The sequence below is a fragment of the Castor canadensis genome, chromosome 5 (genome assembly GCF_047511655.1).
Source record: "Castor canadensis chromosome 5, mCasCan1.hap1v2, whole genome shotgun sequence".
Taxonomy (NCBI): domain Eukaryota; kingdom Metazoa; phylum Chordata; class Mammalia; order Rodentia; family Castoridae; genus Castor; species Castor canadensis.
The window spans coordinates 46,170,231-46,194,947 of NC_133390.1; the positions used below are offsets into that span (position 1 = coordinate 46,170,231).

The window sequence follows — 24,717 nt, forward strand, 5'->3', positions numbered from 1 at the left end:
GAGGAACCTATTATGACAAGACTCATGTTATTGTAAATCAGCCCCTGGAGGGAGAAGAAACACAGCAATGGGACATTGAGATAGTGTGAGAATCAAAACCATTCCTACAAAGTACAAAGGAACCTTACCTCATTGTCCTGCAGAGAGGAAAGGAAGCCACTGTGCTGGATTGCTGAGCAGAATGAACTTTTTCCAAGGCTTTATGACCACTGGCTCTTTAACCGTGGAAAAGCTCAAGATATACTTAGCAGTTATTCGTTGTTCCTATGAAGAAAATGTTATGATTTCTAGGAAAGGTTCTATTCCCAGTGGTTACCAGTTGTGGTGAACAAGTTTCTTGAAGTCTATTCTCTCTCTTAACCACCAAACATGAATCCTACTCCTGATGTACCATTATAGGACACCAGTGACATGGTCTTCTGTATCAGTTAGTATTCTGCTACATGCTTGTGTGGAGTGCTAGTCATAGGGAAGGACACTCCTATAGGTTGTCATACGTTTGCAAAGAGATGAATAATTTTTAGCAACATTAGGCAAAAGCACCCATGCTGGAATATTTTCTGTGGCTATTCTTTACTGTTTTTTAAACTAAAACAGTGTAACTTTAGAGCACCCATCTTGTAGTCCATTGTTAACAGAAATCCCTGTATGTCACAAGACCATTAATAATGGTCACCTATCCTGGTGCTGACACTTCATCCTTGATTTTGCCTGATTTGTGCTAAAGAGGTTTTACACACACACACACAGTCAATATACTTAAATATATATAGACTATATGTCAGTTTTTTCTTCATCTGCCTGAAGTAAAAGGAAATTCTGTATGTTCAAATTAAAGTGTTTGGGCTTTGACCGTACCATCTTACTTTGAGTAAAGGTACAGTTGATTTCTTTATTCAGTAATAGAAAACTCAGTTTTCACTCCCATTTTAAATAGCTTACAGTTAAGCAAAATCAGGTAGGAAATCATCTCTGGGGGCTTAGTTTCCAATAATCCATTACCATCTTTAACAGCACAACTCATAACCATGTTTTCCTTCCTGGGTTAGATTTAAACTTAACCTTGAGACAACTGTTCCTTTCATCCCCAGCTTTTACCAGGAAAAAAAAAATGCTGTATTTTTATATAGAAAGATTAAATTCTCTAGTGATATATTTTAAAATATCAACCTTCTCTATGCACTTTAGAATGTAAAATAACAGTGGATAGTTTGAATACAAAGACCCACTATTTTGAGTATTTTTTATAGACTTGGTCTTTCCATGTAAATACTGTATTTTTTCCTTCAGTCTCATGCTTTTTTCATCTTTTAAGCAGAATCTGAAAAAAGTCCCCATATCCATATGTTGAGTGCCTCTCATGGGTGTGGTAATATTATTTAATGGAACTTATATTACAGAGATAACTATTTTAACGGGGGGGGGTGGGGAGGGGGATTGTATACACAAAGGTATGTATGTTTGCATTGTAAAAAACCAACTTTCTTCATGTTAATTGTTTAAAAAAAATTTTTTTTGGAGCCAAGAAGGCTCTTTAAAGAATGTTACTTCCAAAGAACAAAGACAAAGCTAGGTTAATAATATTTAATTCGACACAATACATTTATTTGAGTTACGTCTTTCCTATCACATTGGATTAAATAAACTCATCAAAAGTATGGTATGTCACACTTTGGGACACCTGTTTTTTCTTCCACATGCCCATTAGTACAGGTGCTTTTTAGAGTAGATATGCAGGTAAGGAAAGATGCCATTTTCTCCTTAGTTCAGGTACATTAATATTCTTTCTACCCAGAGTGTTGACTCAGAAAAACACGAGCTACCTCAAACTTAAATCATCCTTTAAAAAAAATGTGCATATAAAGTACTTATTTGATTTTGTAATGGCACTACACTACTTGGATTAAACATTCTGTCCAGAGGGATAATACAAGGCTCTCCTTTTCTTCATCTGTGGTCAGTTTCAGGTCTTTAACAGAAATAGCTGAATTGTTCCAAATTTGCTTCAGTGCATCCACATGTGATAAAGGAAAACGAAGTCCATGAAACTGAAAAAAAAGTTGGGTCAAAAAAAAGTCACTCAAATGGCATTTTCATACAAACTTCCATAATTCTCAATATATCATTTTATATCCCTCATAAGTCTGAACCTCGTTTCAGGTAAGCTATTTGTGTAAACTGTAATTAGATAACATAAAAGTTGTTTAGACTTCATGAACAGCATTTTACTTTAGATACTTGGTGATATTTGTCATTTAAAATGTTGCCCATTTATTATACTTTTTCTATAAGTCCCATTGTAGTGTGTTGAAGCTGACATGTGTGTAGCAGAATTGTCTGACTTAATCAGCCATGCAAGGGTTCTGGCAGTCATGTGAAATGCTAATCCTTACTTTAGTCATAAAGCACACTGCCTATGAATCAAAAATAATTGATTCTTCCCAGGCACTGGCCAAATCACAGGAAACACATTTTCAGTTGGAACAAACCTCTATTTCCTCCTCATTTCCCATCATGTGGGTCTCTCTCTTATTCTTTAGAGAATGATAGAGGTAAACCACCTTTTCTCGAGATTCATCCTTTAAAGAAAAAAAAAAAAAGGATTAAGTCCCTAAAATACTGAGGAGGGTTTTCCAATAGGTTAACATCAAAGAAAAACCATAAAGCCTTGATGCTCAAGTGAAATTGATTCAATATTGTAGGGAATCTGCACTTTTGCATCAAAATTTATATTCTCAGATATAAACTAGCAGTTTATGGAGTGATCAGCTGTTTAGAAATACCAACTATGTGACTTATAAAAATTCCCATTTCAATTGCAGTAGCTTCCTCAAAATGATTTCTAATCCCTCACTCTCCATCCTACACAGCACAGTTCACTATCCCAGAACCTTCTGTCATTCCTGTCACTTATTAGACAAAAGCCTTGGTCTGACATCCAATGTCTCAAACTGATTGGGTATCTGAAAAAGTAGAGTTTAAAAATAAATGAACCAGGGGTGTATACTTTAAGGTCTTGTATATAGCAGTATTGATGGCTGCTACCATCTGATTAGGGAGGCAAGTGCCCCTCAGTGCTTCAGGGGATATCCCACAAGAGAACTGATTACGAGAAACTGGGAAAGTTTCTAAGTTCCCAATGATCTTAGCATTGTACAGGAATTTCTAAAAAACCGTAACAGCGGCTCCAAACCAGATGAAATGAAAAGTAGAAGTTTATAATTTTGGAACATTTTCCAGATTTAGGGAATCAGTGGGCTAGGTGGGAAGATTATAAAATGTGTATTTTGTTCTCCACATCTATAAAATCACATATAAAAATAGATCTGTATAGAATAGGAAGTCAAGGCAGGCACAGCTCCACATAAGGAGAATGAAGGCACTGACCACAATGATGGGCTTAAACTATGAACAGAGATGGATTCTCAAGGGAGAAGAGAAGGGACCATGGTCCTTCTGAAAACCTGAGGCCCAAGAACGAAACATCCTTCCCTCTGGATACTCACAGACTGATCCTGATCTGGCCCTACTGTGAGGACGATGTGGTCTTTAAACTGCAGTCCCACTCTGCTGTCCAACCTTGGTAACTTTCCACCTCGAAAACCCCAGAGAGAAAGCCAATCATCAAAAAAAGGAAACCAGCAGTTTCAAACTTGCTTGCAGATGCAAGTACTTAACACTTTTACTAACAATCTGCAGGAAAATCTAAACATGGGATACCCTTTCCCACTCAACTATTCATTTACCACACTTATCACAACATTTACAGTGATACTCGAAGCATAATTTGTACCCTCATGGAGCTCATTCTTACAGGGAAGACAAGACATGCAATTTGGTAATAACAATGTAAGTTAGTAAGTACATCAAATAGGGGAAAAAAGCACAGTAGCTGTCACTATAGATACAGGCCTGTTAGAATCTGCACAGAACATGCACTTCTCCAGTTTCTATCCTCAATAAGATTCTGTTCCTACATGTGGATTCTGGTGGGACTACTTGTACCAGTCCACTGACAGCTAGTTGTGAGACCTGGCAAATTATTCAGTCTCGGTCCAACAGAGTATCTTATAAAAGCCATCTAATAAAGTGGATTTAACTTAAGTTAAAAGCAGCCACTAAACACAAGCTAGCCTTACAGGGTCATTCTGGTGGTCAGAAGAGTACTTAGGGATCATAACTTTATGGAATACAGTGGCTAAGACAAAGAAACCATCAGTGTATCTTTCTGAGCCATAAGCCAGAATTCATCAAATTGTGTTTTGTGAAAAACGAAAACATTACTAGTAAAATGTTATTTTGAATAGATGCAAAACAAATTTGAAATTCCCTTCAAAGACTATACGAAAAATGTATACACAATCAATGTAGAAGAAATTTTAGCTGGACCTGGTGGCACATGCTGGAGGAGGATTGTGAGTTCAAGGCCAGCCTTAAGCGACATAGAGACTCTATCTCAAAACAAACCAAAAAAACACAAAACAAAAAAGAAGGGACTTTATAGATTATCTATTTCAGTAGTTCTCACCTGGTGATAAGACTTTTATAAAATTTAACAAAAATACTCCTTCTTTTACTCAACTCTGAGAAAGAAAAGCAGACTTAGAATTGACGTACTAGTCATACTAGGTCTTAGGATTCTCTTACTGAACAGTTTCAGATATGACCTCTCTGTGACTGAGACAGATCAACAAAAAAACCCACCACTCATGGCGCATGAATTCGGGCAAAAAAATGAACATGGTCCACACCACCACAGTGACCAAACATCCTCAGGCCCTGGCAACTGAATTACTGCTGCTGTTTACCTATTGTAACTTCAACCTCACATTGCTCTTGCCACTAGATAAGCTTTAGAATCACAGAATCCCTCCTAAACTTCCTGAGAGAATTGATCCAGCAGTGCTGTGCTTCCCCAAGCCTCCTAGTTCAAGCTGACACCTTATAAATACTTTTCTCATACCCTCTTACTGAGGTGCCCCACAGTCCCCAAGGGCATGCAGTCCTCCCCACTACAATAAGTCATAAATACAGCTGAGATCAGGAGTGTATTCTTGTTAAAGGACATTGACGTGTCTATCCAGAAGTGCACTTGTAGCCTAATCCTGGCATAAATTAGTCTTGGAAGAAAGGCAGTGAAAAATGTGGACGTTCTTGTTTTTCACCTAGTGATGACAATATTTTAACCATGCTTGCCTTAAATCCAGTAAGATTATTTTAATTTTCAAGCTCCTGAAACTTCCTGAAGATTATGATAGAGTACCTATATTTCTTACCCCCCAAACACAGGGCTTTTATTTCTCATAGTGCTAAGAGATAAATTCTTTGCGAATAATTTGTGAGGTACAGGACACTAATGAGTACATTATGTCTAGTACACACACACTAAGGATATATTCAGGTCCACATTAGTACTAACATGCTTTATACTAAAATACCAGGAAAGACTCAAAAATCCCCCATTATTCCTGACCATCTAGAAGAAAACAGTAAGCGCCACCTGGTGTCAATAGTTCTGTTCCATCTCCCACATAGTAAGGAGGGAGTCTGTGCATAACAAAATCCTTCTTCATGTCTGATGACAGCAGTTCTTTGGTGCCCTCCAGCCGGTCTGCAAGAGTCCTCAAAAAGCCACTTAATCTTCTTCTTGCAACAGTTGTGGTTTCCACCTGCTATTAAAACAGAAGTGAGCCCTGGCCCACACTCCAACAGAACTGATTGTCCAGGTTGTAAGTCTCCACAAGTAGTATGCTGAGCCTAACTCCCACCACCCACTACATATGTATTTACCTTGTAAATCCATGCATGTAATACTAAGGGAAAAAAGAGACAACCAGGATTTAAGATCCCATTACTTTCTTGTAACCAATGTTCATTTTATGCTGCCTATCATTTGTGGAAAGGGCAAACTGTCAGGATTTTGAGTGGAAAGTAGGACCCTTGGAAATACAGTGCAGCCTGGGCTCTACCTTTGGTAAGTAAGTCATTATCATAAGGTGATGACTGCCCCAGATAGGAGAAAGCAACCCTTGCTCTACTCAGCCCTAATTCACTCATCTCCTCAAAAATAACCAAATAGGATTCCTCTTTGAAAATGCAAAAAAGGACAGGAAAGCCAAGGAACCCACCATGGCCAGGGCCTCTAGGGGATCTAACTAATTATATGTACTGAATCTACATTTTCCTGGTCTCATTTATTTATTCAGTCTTTGCATGTTCTTAACCACTGCCACTGTATCAGGCAACACTCCATTTATTCTGCAAATCCTACAGGAAGTAAGCACAACAGACAAGCTTAGCTCATCTGGGAAGAAGGGTCCTGGGGTCTGTAGGAAGTAGGACTTTAGTTGGCTTGAGCTGCGATTGCCATCCTGCAGACCTTGGGAAGAAGGGTCCTGGGGTCTGTAGGAAGTAGGACTTTAGTTGGCTTGAGCTGCGATTGCCATCCTGCAGACCTACCTGCCTTTGTTGCTTACCATGAGCAGCTGCCGAGATATTCCAGTCCGTAACTCCACATTTTCCTTTGCAGTTTCAAACACAAGCCCCGAAATAGTGTCCAAAAGGAAATCGCCCCATGAACTAGAACATGCATCAAGAAGAAGAAGAAAAAAACAGGGAATACATACATAAATATACATAAAATACTTACTACTAGTAGATCCAAAAGCTACCAATTGGGTTCCAACCTCCCATTCTTAAGCACTCACTTAGAAAGTTACAGGAGGGAAGCCTGGCTTCACTAATGATTTCTCTTAAAGATACCAGAAAACTTATCTGATATTATCATATACTAGGAAGGTTCAAGGGACCAAACTTCTAACATAAGCATTTATGAGGAAAGCTTTTTAGAAACTGTAAGTCATTAAAGAACCAAGAATAAGTCTGTATGTAATAAATCCAACAGAAATAAATTTAGGATAATAGAAAAAATCTTGGCACTATGTAATTACTTAAACAGTTAAATGTCATATTTTCCATTGTCATTTATAAAAGGAAAACTGCTCAATAAAATATCCACCAATGTCAATCATTAATTTAAAAAAAAATGACTTCTAGCAGTGTCTTTACTGGGTTGGAAGGTGGAAGCCAGTGATCAAAAATATCATCCTAGAGGTAAGTGTTCCATTAACAGTTTCTTCTAAGGTAGATAGAACTGGATCACTCCTAACCACATGCCAGTGTTAAGAAGGAAACACAAAGTTTTCTGTGTCACCATCACATTTAAAATTGGTAGCTATGTGCAAAATGGAAATTCACAATATTAACTTTTGCTTTTTACTCAGTAAGAAAAATGAACACTTTTTATGTTTCCCTCCTGTATAAGTAGCAAAGGAAGACAAAAGCCACTTGAAACACATTTTCTCCAAGGCATTCACGACCTGGTGGCCTCACTGCTTTGTGACTTAATGCCACATCAGATTTTGCATCTTTTATTGAACTGAAACCTAGAGGACACACACAGATCTCTGGGCAGCAAAAACTACATGCTTCCTGTGGAGGCTTATAGGTGGAAAGCATACAGCAACAGCTCGTGGTTATTTAATGGCAGTTAACCAGTGCTCTTCTAAGAGTCAGAAGAAATCTGGAGGTCTTTACAAAATTTAGGAATAACACCTCTTAAGGGCTTCATTTTGGTAAAATAGCCCACACAACAGACCCTAGTTTTTCAACAATGCTGCCTGGTAGGTGTTAGGAAGAGGTCCCTGATCTTCATTCACCACAGTAGCTGAAGGAGTATAGGAACATCTCCAGAAAGCAATGATTCTTGTGTTAGACTTTTACCATCTCAAGTTGCATTTCCCAGTGCTGCAGCATCACTGCCACAGGTCAGAGTCCAGCCTAGACCTATCAGTCACAGTGCCCACCCACAGCCCAGGGCAGCCATGTCTGCAACTTAGAAAGTTCCTTCCCATCCCTAGCTATATTGTGTGTAACCCAGGAGAAGCCTATCAGATTTCTCTTGGGATTGGGAAGCAGAGAGTGAGGCTGGTAATTAACAGAAGAAACAAATGTTAATAGGTTTAATGACGGAGGTCAAAGAAGTAACTGATGACAACTTATGATGAGCCAACATTTATTGAAGCTAAGGAAAGAAAAAAGGGGAGCAAAACGCAATTACTAGAAACCCAGATGTTGACAGTAACAAATGAAAGAGAAACAGAGAATTAGGTAGCAGAGGAATAGCTGAATAACATTAATGATGGAGCACCAAAAGATGCATGGATCTTTAAAGAGCCAAATTGTGACTGCCAAGACCCAGAGCTGCTCCAGACCCAAAGTAAACTTCTAGCTCTAGACTCACTGTGGCCTGTACCTTCTATAGTTCCTATGACTCAAATGCTACTGTGCTCCTTGACTGGACTCAAGACTCTGTTCCTCACTTCAAAGAACCTAATTAACTACCGTGACAAAGCCATTTTTTCCAAAATGTTAACTTGGGCCTTTGATTTGTGGGCAAAGACAGAACCAGGCTCTAGATAGTCCCTCTAGTAAGTCACTTGAACCTAGGATGAATTTCACACTGAAAAGTCAGATGAAGAAGCAGAAGTATGCTTACTAACTCATTTTACAAGTTATGGTTTTGTAGGTAAGAGGGGACCTGCTGCCTCCTTGGCCTGGAATGTCCTCTCCTACCCTAACCTTCTAACCCATCACTTCTTATTCATCCTTTAATATTCATTCAGCTTTGGTGTCAAGTCATTTCTGAAACATTCCCTGACACCCAAGCTAAGCTAAGTCCACTCCACTATGCATCAAGGTTCTCTATGAAAACCTACAATAGAATTTACCAGTTTGGCCACTATTTACATGTCTATCCCCTCCTCCTACCATAACTTCCAAAATATAACCTCTCTCAAATCTTTGCCAACTTGCATTCCCAGCAACTAGTAGGATGTAGTACACACCTGCTGAATAAATTAACTAATGATTGGTGTTCGTTAATGGGATATAGACCAGCAAGGTTGCCACCTTTCGGAAATAACTCACATGGAACTGCCAACCAGTTCCTGTAATGATTTTAATTGGAACTGTTTTTTTATCACACATGCTCCCAGTTCTCACTGTTCCAGACTCCCTTTCTGACTTTAATTTCATGGACTGTAAAAAGTTAAAACCTTATGAAGTTTTAATGGTTCCAAAGTTTCTATTGGAGATGTTGATTGTACAACAGTGTGGATGTAATTAATGCCAATAAAGTACAATTTAAAAATGGCATTTTTATGCTATATATATTTCTCTCTCACACACTCACACACAGAGGCTTACAAACTGCCTATGAATCTATCTTGGTACCAGTAACATACTGATATACCCATGGCTACATTTTTTTTTCTCTTTCCGAACGACAGGACCCTCTATTTGAGCACCCCCAATATGGTGTAACAAAATGAAAACTATGACACTCCCAAGAGGAAGTCCAGGAAGGTCAATTAGACATGGGACGTATCAAAGGAATACGGAAGTTGGCGAAGGAGGCATCAAAGACTGAGAGGTAGTGGCCAACTCTTTCAGGTCCCTCCTAAATGTGCCTGCTTTGGGCCATACTCGGAGTTATGCCATGATGCAAAGCTGGGAAGCAGAGGGTTTACTTATTCTGGTAGGTGCTGATGGTCACGTGAGTAGAATGGGCCAGCCCCGCAGGAGTGTCCGCCTGATGGATGGTCCCTCTGGGAAAGTATAACAAATCACCTGGCTAAAGAGAGAAGAGGGAAGAAGTTATAAGAAAAGCTATCTCTCAGTCCTTCCTCTTTGCTGTAAGGAGATAAAACAGAGGGTTTGAATTTCAGTTCTCATGGGGGCAAACTCTATGCTGGGCTCACGTGGTGTCTGTGAGCCTGTAACTGTGAATCACAATCTACTAGAGTCACTGTCTTTATTCTCTAGGTGCTATCGGATACATCCAAAACTGCCTTCACCCGATTTTAGGGCCCAGGAACACCTGCTCCTGGGGAGCCCACTTCCTCCCTCTTGATTAAGAGTAGGAGCTTTAATCACACAGATGCTGCCACTTACTGGCCAGTGACTAGGGCAATTTTCTTACCTGCCCCAAGCCTTAGTTTCCACATCACTAAAATGAGGTAAGAGCCCCAAACCCCACAAGAGGTGTGACTGCATTATATATTCTACCTGCCAGTTCCTCACAATGTTTTAGGTCTCCCAGGAAGGGTCAAACCAAACTCATCCTATACCCTCCACAGCCTAACCCAGCAAAGCATCTAGTACACAGCACAGGTAAGATACGTTAGATACACAAACCCTGTTGGAGTTTAAGACCTAGATGTACTAAAGACTAGCCATTTTCTTGGGCAGATGAGTTCCTCTATTCAATCTTTCCTCTTCCACAAACAGGTGCAAAGAAATATTCTCCCAAAATTATTCTGCTCTGAGCTACCCCTTCCCTAGTCTCACCCAGACCAAAACATTCTTTAAAGTAATTGCCTAAGGAGAGAAAGAATCTTGAGAGCCTCTCAACTCTCTGCAAGTAAAGGAAACAGTTGAGACCTGGTTAAGACCAGGAGCCCTGGAGACAGAGTTCAAGAAATATCAGCTTAAAAGGAATTCTAAAGATTTTCATCAAAGCAAGAGATAATACATACTTATATGTGTTCATAAGAGCAATTCTGATTGGTAGTTTGCTCTGAATGGCACCAAGCTGACAGTACTTCAAGTAAATATTCACTGATAATTATAACCATCATTCACTGTCTCTGTGCCAGCCTCTGAGTAAGGCCTTCACATATATATTTCATTTATCCCAGATTTGATCAGTGTCCCTCATCCCTTGCTGGAAAAGGCAAGGAAACAGATTCTCCCCCAGTACCCCAGAAGGAATGCAGTCATGTGTGGACCTCTGGCCTCCAGAACTGTAACAAGTCTGTGTTATTATGATAATCACTACAGTAATACAGAATTACAGATACACACACACACACACACACACACACACACACACCTCCTCCAAGGAATTTTATTGTAAAGGAAGCATCAAAATATCTTTCAATCCTTATAGACTGAAAGGTAAATACTACAATCTCCATTTTAATTAAAACAGACTTAGATAAATAATTTGCCCAAGGACATGTAGCTAAGTGACAACAGCTGAATTCAAACCCAGCTGTCAGTTTCCTAAGAGTGCTGTTTCCATTATTGGGGAGTGAGTCCCACACCCCAAGACCCCAGGTTTGGCAGGTGTACTGCACAGGCTAGCACTCTAGAGTAAGCAGGAAGAAGGGTGACCAGGGCTTTACGACTCTCAGAGCAGCCCCATGCCCTTCCCCTAATCACAGTGACTCAGTTTTTCTATCTCATGTTTGGCCTTTACACAAGAGGCCCACTAATTAAAACCTCACATGTATATATACATACACACTTGAAAAACACTGTGCTACACAACACTATCTTTCACCCTCCAGGAGACTCAGGCCTTCTCTTAATCAATGAACAGTCTATTCATCGAATTTTTAATGGGCATCTGCTCCATCTCTTCCAAGTCCCACAGCAAAAATACAGAGAATCCACACCCTCCACACTCGAAGGCCACTGAGAAGCTTGACCTTCTCAGGCAGAACAAGTAGCCGGGTTGTCAGCCTGAGCAACTCAGTCCTGGCCTCAGAGACCACACACAGTTTAGTCTTTAGCTTAAAAGCATCCAAGTGTGTATTTAAACATATTTCACCAAGAGTAGGCATTGGTAAACTCCCTGTGAAGGACCAAATATATAGTAAATATTTTTGGTTTGGGCCATGTGGTCTGTCTGGCAACCAGTAGACTCAACTGTGTTACACAACCATAGACAGTAAATGAGGAACATGTGTAGTTGGATCCCAATATACTCTATTTACAAAAACAGGCAGCAGGTCAGATTTGTAGTTGGTTACTGCTGACAAGCATATAAAACTAAGGCTACATTGATTATTGTTTATTCCCTTTAATACAGCCACTCATCCTAAAAAATGAAGATTGTTTCCCCTGATACTGGTAGGCAGGTAAAGATCTTAAAATCAAGAAAGAGACACAAAGCATTAATAAAGATTAGACACTAATTATAACTTCCAAGATGCAAAAGGTACAAAAACAATAACTATATGCAAATAGAACCACTGCAATCAGTTCTACAGCAAAAATCTTTGGAATGGTTTGAATTAATCAGTTTTATTACCTCTAAAAGAGTAAACATGTTTTCTAAGAGTATAAACTTTAATAATGAAGCTATTCCTATCTCTTTAAAGTGTTGGCATTTTTGTTGTTGACATTTTCCCTTAAGAGCCTCTCCTGCTGGAGACTGGCTATGTTCCCATCCAGGCTAAATGCTCAAGGAAAATTTTCTAAGCAGCAAGATGCCAACAAAGCAGCACATGTTAAGCTTCCCTGGAGGAGAAAACCTTAGGAGCTTTCAGTTACTATTCTTCTAGCAACTGTATGCAGGAGGAAAAGAGGGGATTGCAGAGATAGTCTGCTGCATAGTCAGGAGGAAATGGGTCATACTGGAATTTTTGAAACAACAACAACAAAAAAAGGGATTCTTGGTTGTGCTCTGCTTAAGCAACTTACAGTCCCATGCTAACTGATGACTTAGATGTGGAAAAGCTGCCCAAGGCCAAACCTTTCATTTTTACCCTAGAGAAGTTAGTGGTTCACTGAATTCAATATACTTCTATTGAAGTGGATAATAGAAACAGGTTATTTGGGAAATGAACTTAATACTTCCTTAGCTCTGTTCTCCAAGTACAAACCATTAAGACTCCTTCGGAAGCTGCCTATTCTGGATGGCTGCAATGAGGGCATGGGGACCATTTCACAAACTTTAAACCTCGAACCAGAATGTGGGTAAGCAACAGAGATAACCAGCTCAGGAGAGATGCGTACATCGTTACCCCTCATATGTATGTATACATACATACCTTCAATGTGAATTCGTGTGTCGGTGTGCCGATTCGGGCCTCATTCTCTATGCTGTACTCTCGTGCCAGGGCCACTGTGGGCGTGTAGAGGCGCCAGTGCTTCTCTCCCTCCAGCTGCAGGATAAAAACCTACAGAAAGCCAGAGACCTGAGAGCATCAGAGTTTCCTCACAACTCATGGGCAAAGTGCTACCAGAATATTAGCCTTCCCAGGGCTTGGATGAGTTACAAGTTTTAGATAAAAAAAATAAAAGTGAAAGACCAGAAATGCATGTCACTCCACACAAATATAAGTTGCCATACTGGGTTTTTATGCCATCCATATAAAAAAAAAGCAATCATGAATCCTGATATTGGATATTCATTCTTTTTACTTTGTTAGAGCATCTCTTAAGTTCTTCATATCCCAGTATCTCATTCCTTTAAATCTTCTATCAGCTAGAGATAGCTGAAAGCCCATAATCTCTGGTGGAAAAGCCAAGCTTCAGATACTACTGAATGCCTAAAATTCCAACTATTAAAGTCAAAGATAATTTTAATGCTTTCTTAACAGTATTTTTTTTTAAAGCTAGCAGAATGGCTCAAGTAGTAGAACGCCTGCCTAGCAAGCATTAGTCCCAGAGTTCAAGCCCCAGTAACACCAAAAAAAAAAGTTAAAAAAAAAAAAAAAACTTGGAAAACGTATTTATATCAAATTGCTCTTAGAAGGATAAAAACAAACTTTTTACTAATATCTCTGCATTCACACCTTATATTAGTACAAAAATAAAGTTATGAAATAGCTAAGCCAAAGAGTTAACTTTTTGGAAGCCACATGAGAGTGAAATCAACTTGTTAAGGTGCCAATGCTTAAGTGAAACCGTGACCCTCATATGAGCTGCCCCAGGATTTTGCAAATAGAAAAAATATATATATTTTTTTGGTAGCTACTTAAAAAAGAACAAAATGAAAGCAGATGTAAGGACTATTTGTGATCTCACCTTACTTTACTTTGTGACATTAAAGCAAAAGCCAATCACTTTTCTATAGATAAATTCAGTAAATACCTGTTACATAGTAGTGTGTGACTCTTTATGTTAGTAAGGTTGGAAACAACCTCTCTCTTTGAGAAATAACAGGAAACCAGTTTGGAACAATTTGTTTTGATCCAACATTTAGATAAGGTCACGATCTCCAATGAGTGCACAGAAAGAGCAGCCACAGACCTGTTCTAAGAGCCTTTGAGAGCAACATGAACTGAACCCTGACAACTACACAAGCCTGGGCTTTAGGCAACTCCTTCCCCATCCCAGGCAATTCACTTCTTTTCTTACCTCAACATCATCATAATGTGGAGGGAGACCCTGAGAGCCTGCAGGGGTTATGTACACATTTGAGCCAACCAAGGAGCCAAAGTAACATTCCAGCTTCTCCTGGATCCTCCAAAGTTCATCCTTTGAAAACAAAAACAAACAGAAAAAAAAAAAAAGAAAGTAAAGGAGTGGGGAATGAAAAGTTAATTAGAAGTAACAGCAAATGTTCTTGTTTACTTAGGAAGTCTTTATTGCACAATTATAGGCCAGATAAAGGTCCTTCAGGAATCTTCCATTCTAGAGAGAACACCACTGAAAAGAAGTGAACAGATAAATGAGACAGGCCACTGGGAGTCATGAAGGATTTTAAGCAGGAGGACATGATTCAATTTATACTTTTGAAAGTTTCTTTGACTCCTGGGTGGAGAATAGATTGTAGAAATGCAAAGCTACTGAAGCAGCAACCTAAGTGAGACATAAGCATTGTGGTGGGAAAGGGATAGAAAGAAACAGAAAAGTCATGACATACTCTGAAAGTAGCACTGATAAGATGTGCTAATGGATAAAGGGATACAGAAGTGAAAGGAGAAAACAAACAAAAACTCCTGGATTTTTGACTTGGGCAATTAGGTCTCAATTTCTTTACTTGGATAAGGTTTGCTTAAAAAACAAAAAGAAAAGTTTTCAGGAGGAAAGAGTTCTACCCCAGAAATGTTAAATTTGGGAGGCTAAGAGGTTAAATGTAAGGTTCTGGCAAGAAGTAAGGGCTGGAGATTTATATTTGGAAACTGTCTACACAAAATGGGTATTCAAAACAATGAGAGCAGAAATGACAGCCTAAGAAGAGGCCAGAAGGTACAAACAGAATTAAAGGCAGGGCTCTCCAGGCATTTATTCCTGAGACTGAGAGAGAGAGAAAGAGAGGGTGTTGAGGAGGGGGAGGGAGGGAGAGAGGGAGAAGATATCTGATTTTCCCAGGACAGATGAGAAGAAAGAGGCAACAAGTAGATCCTGTAGATACTAGCACTTTCTGTGTGCCAGGCACTGCTTCTAAATGCTTTCTTTATACATGTTCGCTCTATAACTTGTATAACAATCCTGTCTCACAAGGGTGGATGAAGAAAATGAGGCACCAGAACACATAATAATTAAATGGAGCAAGGATTCAAATTCATGCAGTCCAACCTCCAGAGTCTATACCATTAAGAAAAGGCAAGTCACCTACACTAAGCAGACACTAAAGAGACCACAGTTTTAAGCATATTAAACCATTTGCTGAATATACTAATGACTACAGCTTGAGTCATTTCTACCTTTGGACTAAATGGGATATACGATCTTAAAAACACCAAGTGGGAAAGAATTGGGTCAGTATGAAAATATCTTTGGGAAACATCTTTATGTAATCTATTGGGCCTATTATTTATAGATCCCAGAGGTTCTCCTTAGTACAGAAAAAATAATTTAATGGCCTCTGAATAGCTCTGAAAAGTTAACAGAGCTCCAAAGGAGCCTAATTTATTATGAGGAAAAGCCTACAAGACTTGACTTTGTAATATATTTATATAGTAACTGAACCACTAGAAAATCAGGGTGTCTCTTTCACTCTCAGATGTTTTCAGAGGTCTTTTATGATGATACAGGTGACTTTACAGTTCTCGATTCAAGCATCTGTCAGGGGCTGTAACTTATGAAAATATGTCCCTTTTCTTTTTTAGATGTTACTGAAAATGCTACAATTTCTTTTGGACATTCAGCTTCTTAATCTGTCAACTGTCGCCAACTAGCAAGAGATATAGAATCAAACCACCTTGGTTCAAGTTGTATTTACAAGTTACATGAATTTTGTTTCTTTGTTCATTAAATGAAATTATTACCACTCCCACCCCAAGATTATGGGAAACTAAACAAAATAATTTATCTCAAATCTTATTTAAATTTCAAAGCAGTATATAAGTGTTATGGCTTTACCTATGTTAACTCAAAACAAAAAAGGCTCCTAAAATCTGTCTTTTCCTTTACCGTATGACAACCTACATGAATGAAGATGGTGAAGATGTTGAAGACAAGGAACAAAGAAAAAGGAAAAGTGGAAGTCTCTTTCCTAATTGGGTACAACCTCTTCTCTCTACTAACCTCTCTCTAATTCCCAAATGTAATCTCCATAGACTTAAAGTAGAATGCCACAGCTAAAACCAGAAGCTCATGTGTGTATCTAAAGAAAGACAAAATAAACTGGGAAAAAGCCCTGCAAGGTTTCAATTAACGGCTTTCAAAACTGTGATAGGAAAATGACTTGAATTTGGAGCCAGAAATCCTTACTAGATCACTCAGAACAGCTATGGAAAGTCACATCTGTGAACTCTAGGTTCTTCACGTATAAAATGGAGACTGTTACGGTTGACCTAACATTTTGAATGTTAGTTAGAAGGTTTAAAATAAAATACGTGAAAATATTTGATAAATTCTAGAATGTTATATAAAATGCAAATGATAATGGCAATTCCTGTCACCCATATTTTGACATTTGGATTACCAAAATCAAGCATGGAACAACTTCTTACAGTGTTCTAGTTACTTCCTTACTTATTTCTAGACTATGTAGACTATTAAGTTGCATATAGTCTGTGACCCAATAAACAAAGGGCTAAATGTCCAATCTAATGTCTTCTTAACCCAACCAGTGATGAACTCCCTCTGGACTTTTCTGATGTACGCATTCCTAAACAAACACACACAACACTAAACTTCCTTATAATACAGTACTTAGAACAACTCTGCTTCTAGTGTAAGAGGGTGACTTCTATGGCTTATAGGTCTCTCAGGTACTAATGATGGAAACAAAGGGAAAGAAAACAAAAAGCAACAGCCAAGTCTAGCCTGGGGCTGAATTTGGGCTAAGAGTGCTCATCCTTTCCTTATTAATAAACCTGGTTAAAGAACAAAGCAAATAGGGCAAAGGAATTGCGTTCTTGGCCACTTGAACACTGAAGGAGGAATGTGCAGAGCTTAAGTAGACAATGAGAAGAGCCCTAGGGGAGAGGATTTCAAAAGATACCACACCTATATTAAATAGTAACTTGCTGCTGGTTTATAACCAAATTATATGTAAACAACTTCACTGAATTCATTTGTTCATAGTTCTTAAGATTTCTAAAAACCACCATTGAAAGTTCTACTTCTACTCAGGTAGAAGAGTCAAAGACTAACTTAGAAAGAAGCATCTTTTTGCATAGTGTTCATATTTTCTGAATTCAAATCACAACTGGGTCTGGGAAAAGATCTAGAAATTCTTTTCTGAGTGCTAATGCCAAAGGTTAGCATTTTCGGGACATTTCAACTTCTTAGGATTGCCTGAGGTAGAATCAGGACTTGTCCTTAAGAGTATTTACACTTCATCCAGAATATGAATAGGTTCAAGATCCTTTAGACAAGGAAAGGGCATTTACCAGATGAAGCCTAATGGAATCTAACAAGCCAAGTCCTGGGTTAAATCATGAGAAACACTGTTGCTATGGCAGAGCCCTAAAAGCCACTAGCACAACCAGAATCCATTTCCTTCCATAGGGAAGCTCCTGGAACCCAGCTTTCTCTTCCATGTTGGCATTTTGATTCAGCTTTGGGTCACATGAAGGGGTTCCCAAGCAGAGATAAAAATTTATATAGAACTTAGAACAGGCCCTCAACTATTCTGAGCTATCTGTCTCACATAAAGATCTCACATTTCCAGAACAGCAAATTAGATCATCTTAAAACTGTATTTTATAAATGTGGAAACTGAATATAGAGGAGGCAAATTATTTCCCAAATGTTGATCACAGATATAGAACAAATTTAAAAATTAGCCAGTCTTCTAGATTGACAATTCAAAGCTATCCTCCACCTATGATAGCCCCAGGAGCTATTCAAGAATACCACCCCTCAATATCACCAATTTAGCTGTTAGTATGGGTAAAGGGAGGAGACAAAAAATAAATAAGGATAAAGACTCTCTCTTTGACATGTATCTAGTATGTGTTCTGGTCATGCCTTTGAAACCTCTATTTAGAAAGATGCAGGGGAGGCACTTTCAAGAAAAATATCACCTTGATGGTATCATGCCTTCAATTACAATGAAAGACTGACCATGTGCAAATCTCTACCATATATGAAAACATAAAATAAAGCCACCCCAAAGAACATACTCTGGAAGTACAATTCTACTTTAATAGCATTGTAAACTTGTAATATAATTTAGTTTTTGCAACTCAGTGATACCCAACAATGTCCATCCTGAGTTACTGGAGTCCAAAAATTTTACCAAAAGGTAATGAAGACTCTCTTAGTTTGGAATGAATTTAAACATGGAATAGGTGCTACCCCTTCACAAAGTGGCAAGCAGCTCACAATTATACCACAGACTCATGCTTGAGCTGATCTGTGGCCAAATGTTAGTATTCTTCTATGTATGAGGGAGGATTCTTCAAGGGGGAGACCTATTACCTTAAATCTCTGTGGTTGGTGAAACTGAATTGTTGCCCTTTTCTGATCAAAATCTTTTCTCAGTTGAAGAAAGTGTGCTCTGCCATCTTTATTTAAAACCTTCTTCTTCCCATTGACACACCGGCAGACATTCAGGTCTCTTCCATAGTACATACCACGGTTACAAAAACTCTTCAGATCTGTTAGTCTGAACAGGGACTGGTAATATGCGGCCACTACAGGGTCATTCCTCTGTATGAAAAGAGGCTTCTGCTCCCAGAATTCCTTGAAAAAAGTCTCTGTCTTGATGGGTGAGATTAAACTTTCAAAGAGACTACTGGGGTTGGCAAAGTTTAAGATGGAAGGCCCACCAGCTGCCTCCACCTTTGCTTGTTTATAGGGCCTTCCCTCTTCCTTTCCATTCTCTGCTGGCTTTACTTTCCTTGGCATCTTTCAGCCTTCAACGGGAAGAGAGGCAAACCTATTGAAAGAATGAAACACCAACTGTTAGGTTCAGGGAGTGTCAGGACTGGTGTTAGTGGGTCTTATACTATGCATGAACATTACGCCTTTTAATGAAATCCCTTCATAAGTCAATGCCACTTCTTCCAGGATATGACACAGCCTTAAGCCAACGCCACCTCTTCCAAGATACCATTCAGCCTCAAACACCACTCAGATGGTAAATTCACCTAAAGGAAAACATGTTTTTCTTGTGTACACAAGCACTAAGTTTTATTTATTAGGATATAATTATCCCAAACTAAACCATTCAACTGTTTCGGCAGTTTCTAGTTACAGGGTTAGCCAGAAATCTTGAACTTGGCCAAAATCAGCACAGGTCCTGAATCTAATTAGATGTACTCTAAATTACAAACACTTGATGGAGAACAATCAACTTTTGCCTGCTGCCCCATGTTACCCACCAGCCAGCCACCACATCTAACTGTTGCTTAAGTAGGAACCAATTGTGCTCTGAGCCAATGGTGTCACCTGGTGGCTGGAATGAGACACTGCTAGCTCCTAAAACAATCCCAACTACTTGAAACTCTTCACTTCCAAAGTTGAGCTTCTCAGAAAACCTTCTCAGAATACTATACTAGAACCTCCTCCCAATTAAAAAAAAATAGGGGCTATAAAGCAAATGCTAAAAAGTTATAGGCCAATTCTTTAAAAAAGCAACTGAAGTAAAGACATAATTAAACACCAACATCTTTAACTTCTAACAGCATCTCTTCAACTTTAGTGTGCACACAGATCACAGAGGCATCAAGTTATGATTCCCTAGATTTAAGGTGGGCTAGAAACACATTTTTAATAAGCTCACAGGTGATGACTATGCTGTTGATCTGTGGGTCACTTCCAGGTAGCAAGAGGAACAACACTCCAATATTGCCAAGGTTTATTTTTATTTTTTTAGAACTGCCCCCAAACCACACTTAAAATATAGTGAGTTATCCCTCACTGAGAACTGTAATTCAAATTGTATGTTTCCTTAGACTACAAAATTCTATTTTAAAGTACAGATCAAGTATCCCTTAACTGAAATGCTTGGGACCAGAAGTGTTTGTTTTTGGAATATTTGCAAATATATAATGAGACACCTTGAAAATGGGACACAACTCTAAACACGAAATTTGTATTTTGCTTTTCATCACTGTGTATTTGAGATAATCAGCATAAAGGAGGAAGTTTTATTTTGGCTCATGGTTTGAGAGCTTTTAATCCATGATTGATTAACTCTTGTTCTGGGGCCTGTGCCAGTCAGAATTATTAAGGTGTAGAGGATGTGATGAAGCAGTAACTAATCTCGTGGTGTCAGGGAAGCAGAGAAAGAAAAGAGGAAGAGAGGTTAGGATCTCAGTATCTTCTTCAAAGTCATGTCCTCCTGTTACCTAACTTCCACTAGGCCCCAGCTCCTGAAGATTCCACCATAGGTTGCCATAGGCTGGCAACTTATGAGAATTCAAGCTACTCTGTTTGATTTAAAAGGAATAGTGGAAACATTTTCAGAAATGTTTCTCACTAACTACACATCCTAAAACACCCCCCAAGGCTGGCAACCCCTAAGCACAAAGGCCTTTAAATGTTGTTTCAGAACAAAACCATAACAAAATTCATTTGTTATGTATCTGCCCCGGAAGATACATAAAAGATCCTAAAGTTTATTTTATTAGTGCTTGCATTTTAATTGTGACCAGGCATGTGGTCAGGTAGAATTTTCCATTTGTGGCATCATATTGGTACTAAAAAAGTTTTGGTTTTTGGAACACTTCAGATTTCAGATATTCAGAATGTAGTCTCAGTCTCTCTCTCTCTCTCTCTCTCTGTCACAAAAGGGAGTGCTTTCAACAGATTCTTAAAGTATTTCCTGTTCTCAAAAAAGATTAAGAACTGTTGTGCTTATAAATATCAAATTTGCCTAAAGATCAGTAACTAACTTATAAATGTTATGGGTTCCTGTTTTGTTGAATTACCAGAATTGTAAGATGCTGTTTTTGCCTCTCTTATCATTACAACTAAGGAATATTTCAGCAACATTTAAGACTAAATAGAATTAGTATTCTGGACTGGGAAGTAAACACCCTAAAATAATCTGTTACATATTGCAACAACTAATTTGCAAAAGAACTTTTAAAATGCAACCCAGATGTAAACAAAACAAGTTAGTAGGGCGAAACCTCAAAATACAACACTAACATTATCATTTTAGCATGTACATTTCCCACCAACAAATGGCAGAGTTCTCTCAAAAGACACTCAGGATAAGAGTGGAAAACTAGTACAAACTGATACTAACAACCTACAGTAGAGTAAGAAAAAACTTGAAAAAAAAATGAAATTTTCAGATATGTAGTTACATGACACACGTTTTCTGAAAATGTTCCCAATTTTCCTTTTAAATCAAAAAAGGCCAGCTTGAATTCTCAACCAAAATCAGTATTTTGAATTCTGAAGTGAGGTTAAAAATAAAAGTGATGTTTTACTGAAAACAGATTCAGTAAAACAAGAGTTACACAAGAGTTAACAATAATCTGTATAATCACTATCCTTTGAAAAGCCAGTTTGTGGCTGACATCTGGGAACCTAGATTTCAGAAGGGTTCCAACCACCATTAACTGACAACTCACTATGCCTAAACTGTACAAATGATTCAGTTTATATTCAATACCTGCCTTCCTTCTTGGGGTATGGAATTGTGGTATGTGCCAGTAGATATTGCTTACTTGACCAGCCCCAATTAAAAAACAACAAAAAAACCAACCCTGGGAATGGAGTCGTTAATGACCTTCCTAGGTTAGAACATTTCATACCATTGACACAACTAGGAGCTGGAGGAAAGCGTGGGTGACTCCATCCATTAAGAGACCTTGGGAACCTTGTACCTGGTGATTACAGGAACTCATTTCATGTGCTTCTTTCCTTTGCTACCTGTGCTTAGTATCCTTTTGCTGTAATAAATCAGTACAGTCTTCCCAGTAAATCGCTGAACCTCTGGATGGTCTTGAGGACCCCAACACATAGCTCACATTTAATTTTTAAAACTAATTGTTAAAATGAGTATATATGTATGAAAATGCAAAAATGATACTTGTTGCAACTATTCCAGGAAGGGAAGGGGGGAAAGGAGAGCAATGGAGGGGAAGAATTCAAGTATGATATATTTGATACAATGTAAGAACTTGTGCAAATGCCACAATGTATCCCCACCCAGCACAACAATAAAGGAAAAACAAAAAGACCCTAATTGTTAGACCATTTATAGGTTTGTATCATTGCAGGTACCTTTTAAACTAATTTTATATTCAGCCACACATCTCTCTCTTATCCCACACAATTGTTCAGTGTGGTATTTAAAGGACATGAGCAGCAAGATGATGCTAGTGAAAGGCTTATTTCTTAAAGCATAACATATGAATGAAGTATAAGCACATTCACCAGAAAGTAAATACTTAAGCCTAAATAAAATCACTTAAAGAATTTTTCCACCTACAACCACTAATAAAAATAAACCCCAATACTACATAACAAATGCTTTTCTCAGAACATAAATTCCACTACTTATACTGCCAAAAGTTACATCATTTATTGTTTCTGTGTTCATGTTGAAATGACTTGAGGCTCAATTAATTGGAAACTAACTTAAGCGGTTACTGGGCAAATACTCTTTTTTTTTTTTTTTAAGTCTCATACTACTCATTTTGGAAGATAACCATTCCTTTTAACAGCTTTTGGAGGGGAGAATAGATGACATATGTACACCCCCATTAAAAACACAATTCTAAGATGCATCACAATTTCAGACACAGTAAAAAAAAACATGTCTTGGAATCCAACAAACATGGTAACTAAACAAGAGAATGCTTTGCTAAAATAGTGCAACGCCCAACACAAGCCTGCTTACAACTCTCACAGACCACCCAGATAGAAATGAGTAAGTATTTCTACAGAGCTACAGGAGGAACCAAGGGTTTGAAAGCAATTGTTTTCAGTGTCAGTTGACTAAAAAGTAAAAAGACAAAGCCAAAAGATTCACACTTTGGTCACTGTCCCAATAGCTAACAAATACAGTCTTACATTTTTAAGGTATTCTAATATTTTCCAGTCACATTTAATAACAAATCACAACAGCTTCTTAAGAGACAGCTATTAGAACCTAGCAGAGCGTGGCTCATAGGAGGTTCTCCAAAAATGTTTGCTGAATCAATTTTTCAGTCTTTCATCTTTTGTCTATATACAAGTTAGAGAAAATTCTCAAAGACCTTAAAAAAAAAAAAAAAAAACAGGGTTGAGGAAGACTGATGATTTGCCCAGTGGGGATTATTCTGATAGAAACTGCAGTCCTCTAAAAGGCCCAACAGGTATCAGAAGTAATTGCCAGCCTAGGGAAGGGGGTGTGTCTCTCCACCTGAGCCGGTAGTTCACAGCATAACCAACAAGACTTACTGACATGCAAACTTCTGGATTCACTGGATAGCTATTTCTGATAGGGGGTGAGGGCAGAAATCTACATGAACATAATTAGGTTCTCCAGATGAATTTTAGATCCACCCACTAGCAGAGGGCTGAAGGTAGCGAACTCAGTTCAATTGCACACACGCCTGACAAACATAACACATTGCCTGTAAAAAGGTTACCCAGGCTGACCTGAAACATTTCCTTTCAGACCGCAGAAATATTTTTTCTAATCTATAGAGACTCTCCTGTTGACCTAAAAGGGCAACCGGCAGATGTTTTTTAGTTGTATTATAGACAGAAGTGAATTAATTGGTCCTCATTATTATAGCTTGGCTACCATGAGGTTACAAAGCATGAGGCCCTGGAAGAAGATCCAGTGACGTGAAAGAGCTGAGTCAATCAGGCCCCTCCACTTAGAAATTAGCCCAGCGAAACAAAACTGACAACGGATGTATAGCTAATTGTTGATGTAATTAGAACCTCCAAAACCCAGGCCTGTATTTTCTGAAGCCACTACGAACCCGGTCTTGTGCACCTGTTGGGCAACCCACGTGTCCAGCGGCCATCCTTGGTGGTTTGACAAATGAATGGACTGGGAACAGGGGAGGCTGGTAGGAGAGCCTGCGCTCCCGCCTACGCACACGATCCTTGGGTTCCCAGCTTGGAACAGGCGCCTTAGGCCTGACCCTGCGCCCTAGCCCCGCAACCCACTTGGCGTCCCGCAACCCACTTGGCGTCCCGTTCCCAGCCAAGCTCCAAACTTTCCGTGCGGTCCCGGGTCTCGGACCCCGGCCAGAGCACGTGTGCTACTCGGTGCCCACGACATCCGTGATTCCCCGCGTAGGGCCGGGCCCGCCACACCAGGCGTGTCCACGTCGCCCGGAGGACCTGGAGCGCATCAGCACGCGCCCTCCGCTCGGCAGCCACGGGCCCCAAGGTCTCACAGCCCGCGCCGGGACGCACAGAGCAGCGGCGCCCGCACCCAGGCGGTTCCGCACACCCTGCCGCGCAACACTCACCCACACGGCCTGTTGCGCGCAGCTGGAGCCGGCGGGGGGCGGGGGGCGGGGGGCGGGGGGCGGGGCGGGGCGGCGTGGGCACGTC

At 39.3% G+C, this 24,717-nt stretch overlaps 2 protein-coding genes across 6 annotated transcripts in view; one reads left to right on the top strand and one right to left on the bottom strand.

The window, feature by feature from the left end:
• The window catches only part of Crybg3 (crystallin beta-gamma domain containing 3), a 118,795-nt gene extending 117,127 nt beyond the window's left edge, over nt 1–1,668 (top strand). The window contains exon 22 of the mRNA XM_020177638.2: nt 1–1,668. Coding sequence (XP_020033227.2) covers nt 1–89 — 89 coding nt within the window. The 3' untranslated portion in view covers nt 90–1,668.
• Riox2 (ribosomal oxygenase 2) lies at nt 1,584–24,687 on the bottom strand. Of its 5 annotated transcripts, none has more exons than XM_074072957.1 (10): nt 24,633–24,687; nt 18,676–19,135; nt 14,215–14,334; nt 12,903–13,031; nt 9,591–9,694; nt 6,477–6,579; nt 5,501–5,669; nt 3,507–3,595; nt 2,490–2,579; nt 1,584–2,048 (listed from the first exon to the last, which is right to left on the bottom strand). In XM_074072957.1, the coding sequence occupies exons 2-10, from the start codon at nt 19,102–19,104 to the stop codon at nt 1,890–1,892; spliced, it is 1,392 nt and encodes a 463-aa protein (XP_073929058.1). In that variant the 5' UTR covers nt 19,105–19,135; nt 24,633–24,687; the 3' UTR covers nt 1,584–1,889. The 5 variants fall into 5 exon arrangements, with proteins under 5 accessions (XP_073929058.1, XP_020033231.1, XP_020033230.1 ...); XM_020177642.2 differs by having other exon boundaries at nt 5,501–5,672; XM_020177641.2 differs by lacking the exon at nt 24,633–24,687 and adding an exon at nt 24,344–24,623 and having other exon boundaries at nt 5,501–5,672.
• Nucleotides 24,688–24,717: the final 30 nt, after the last annotated feature.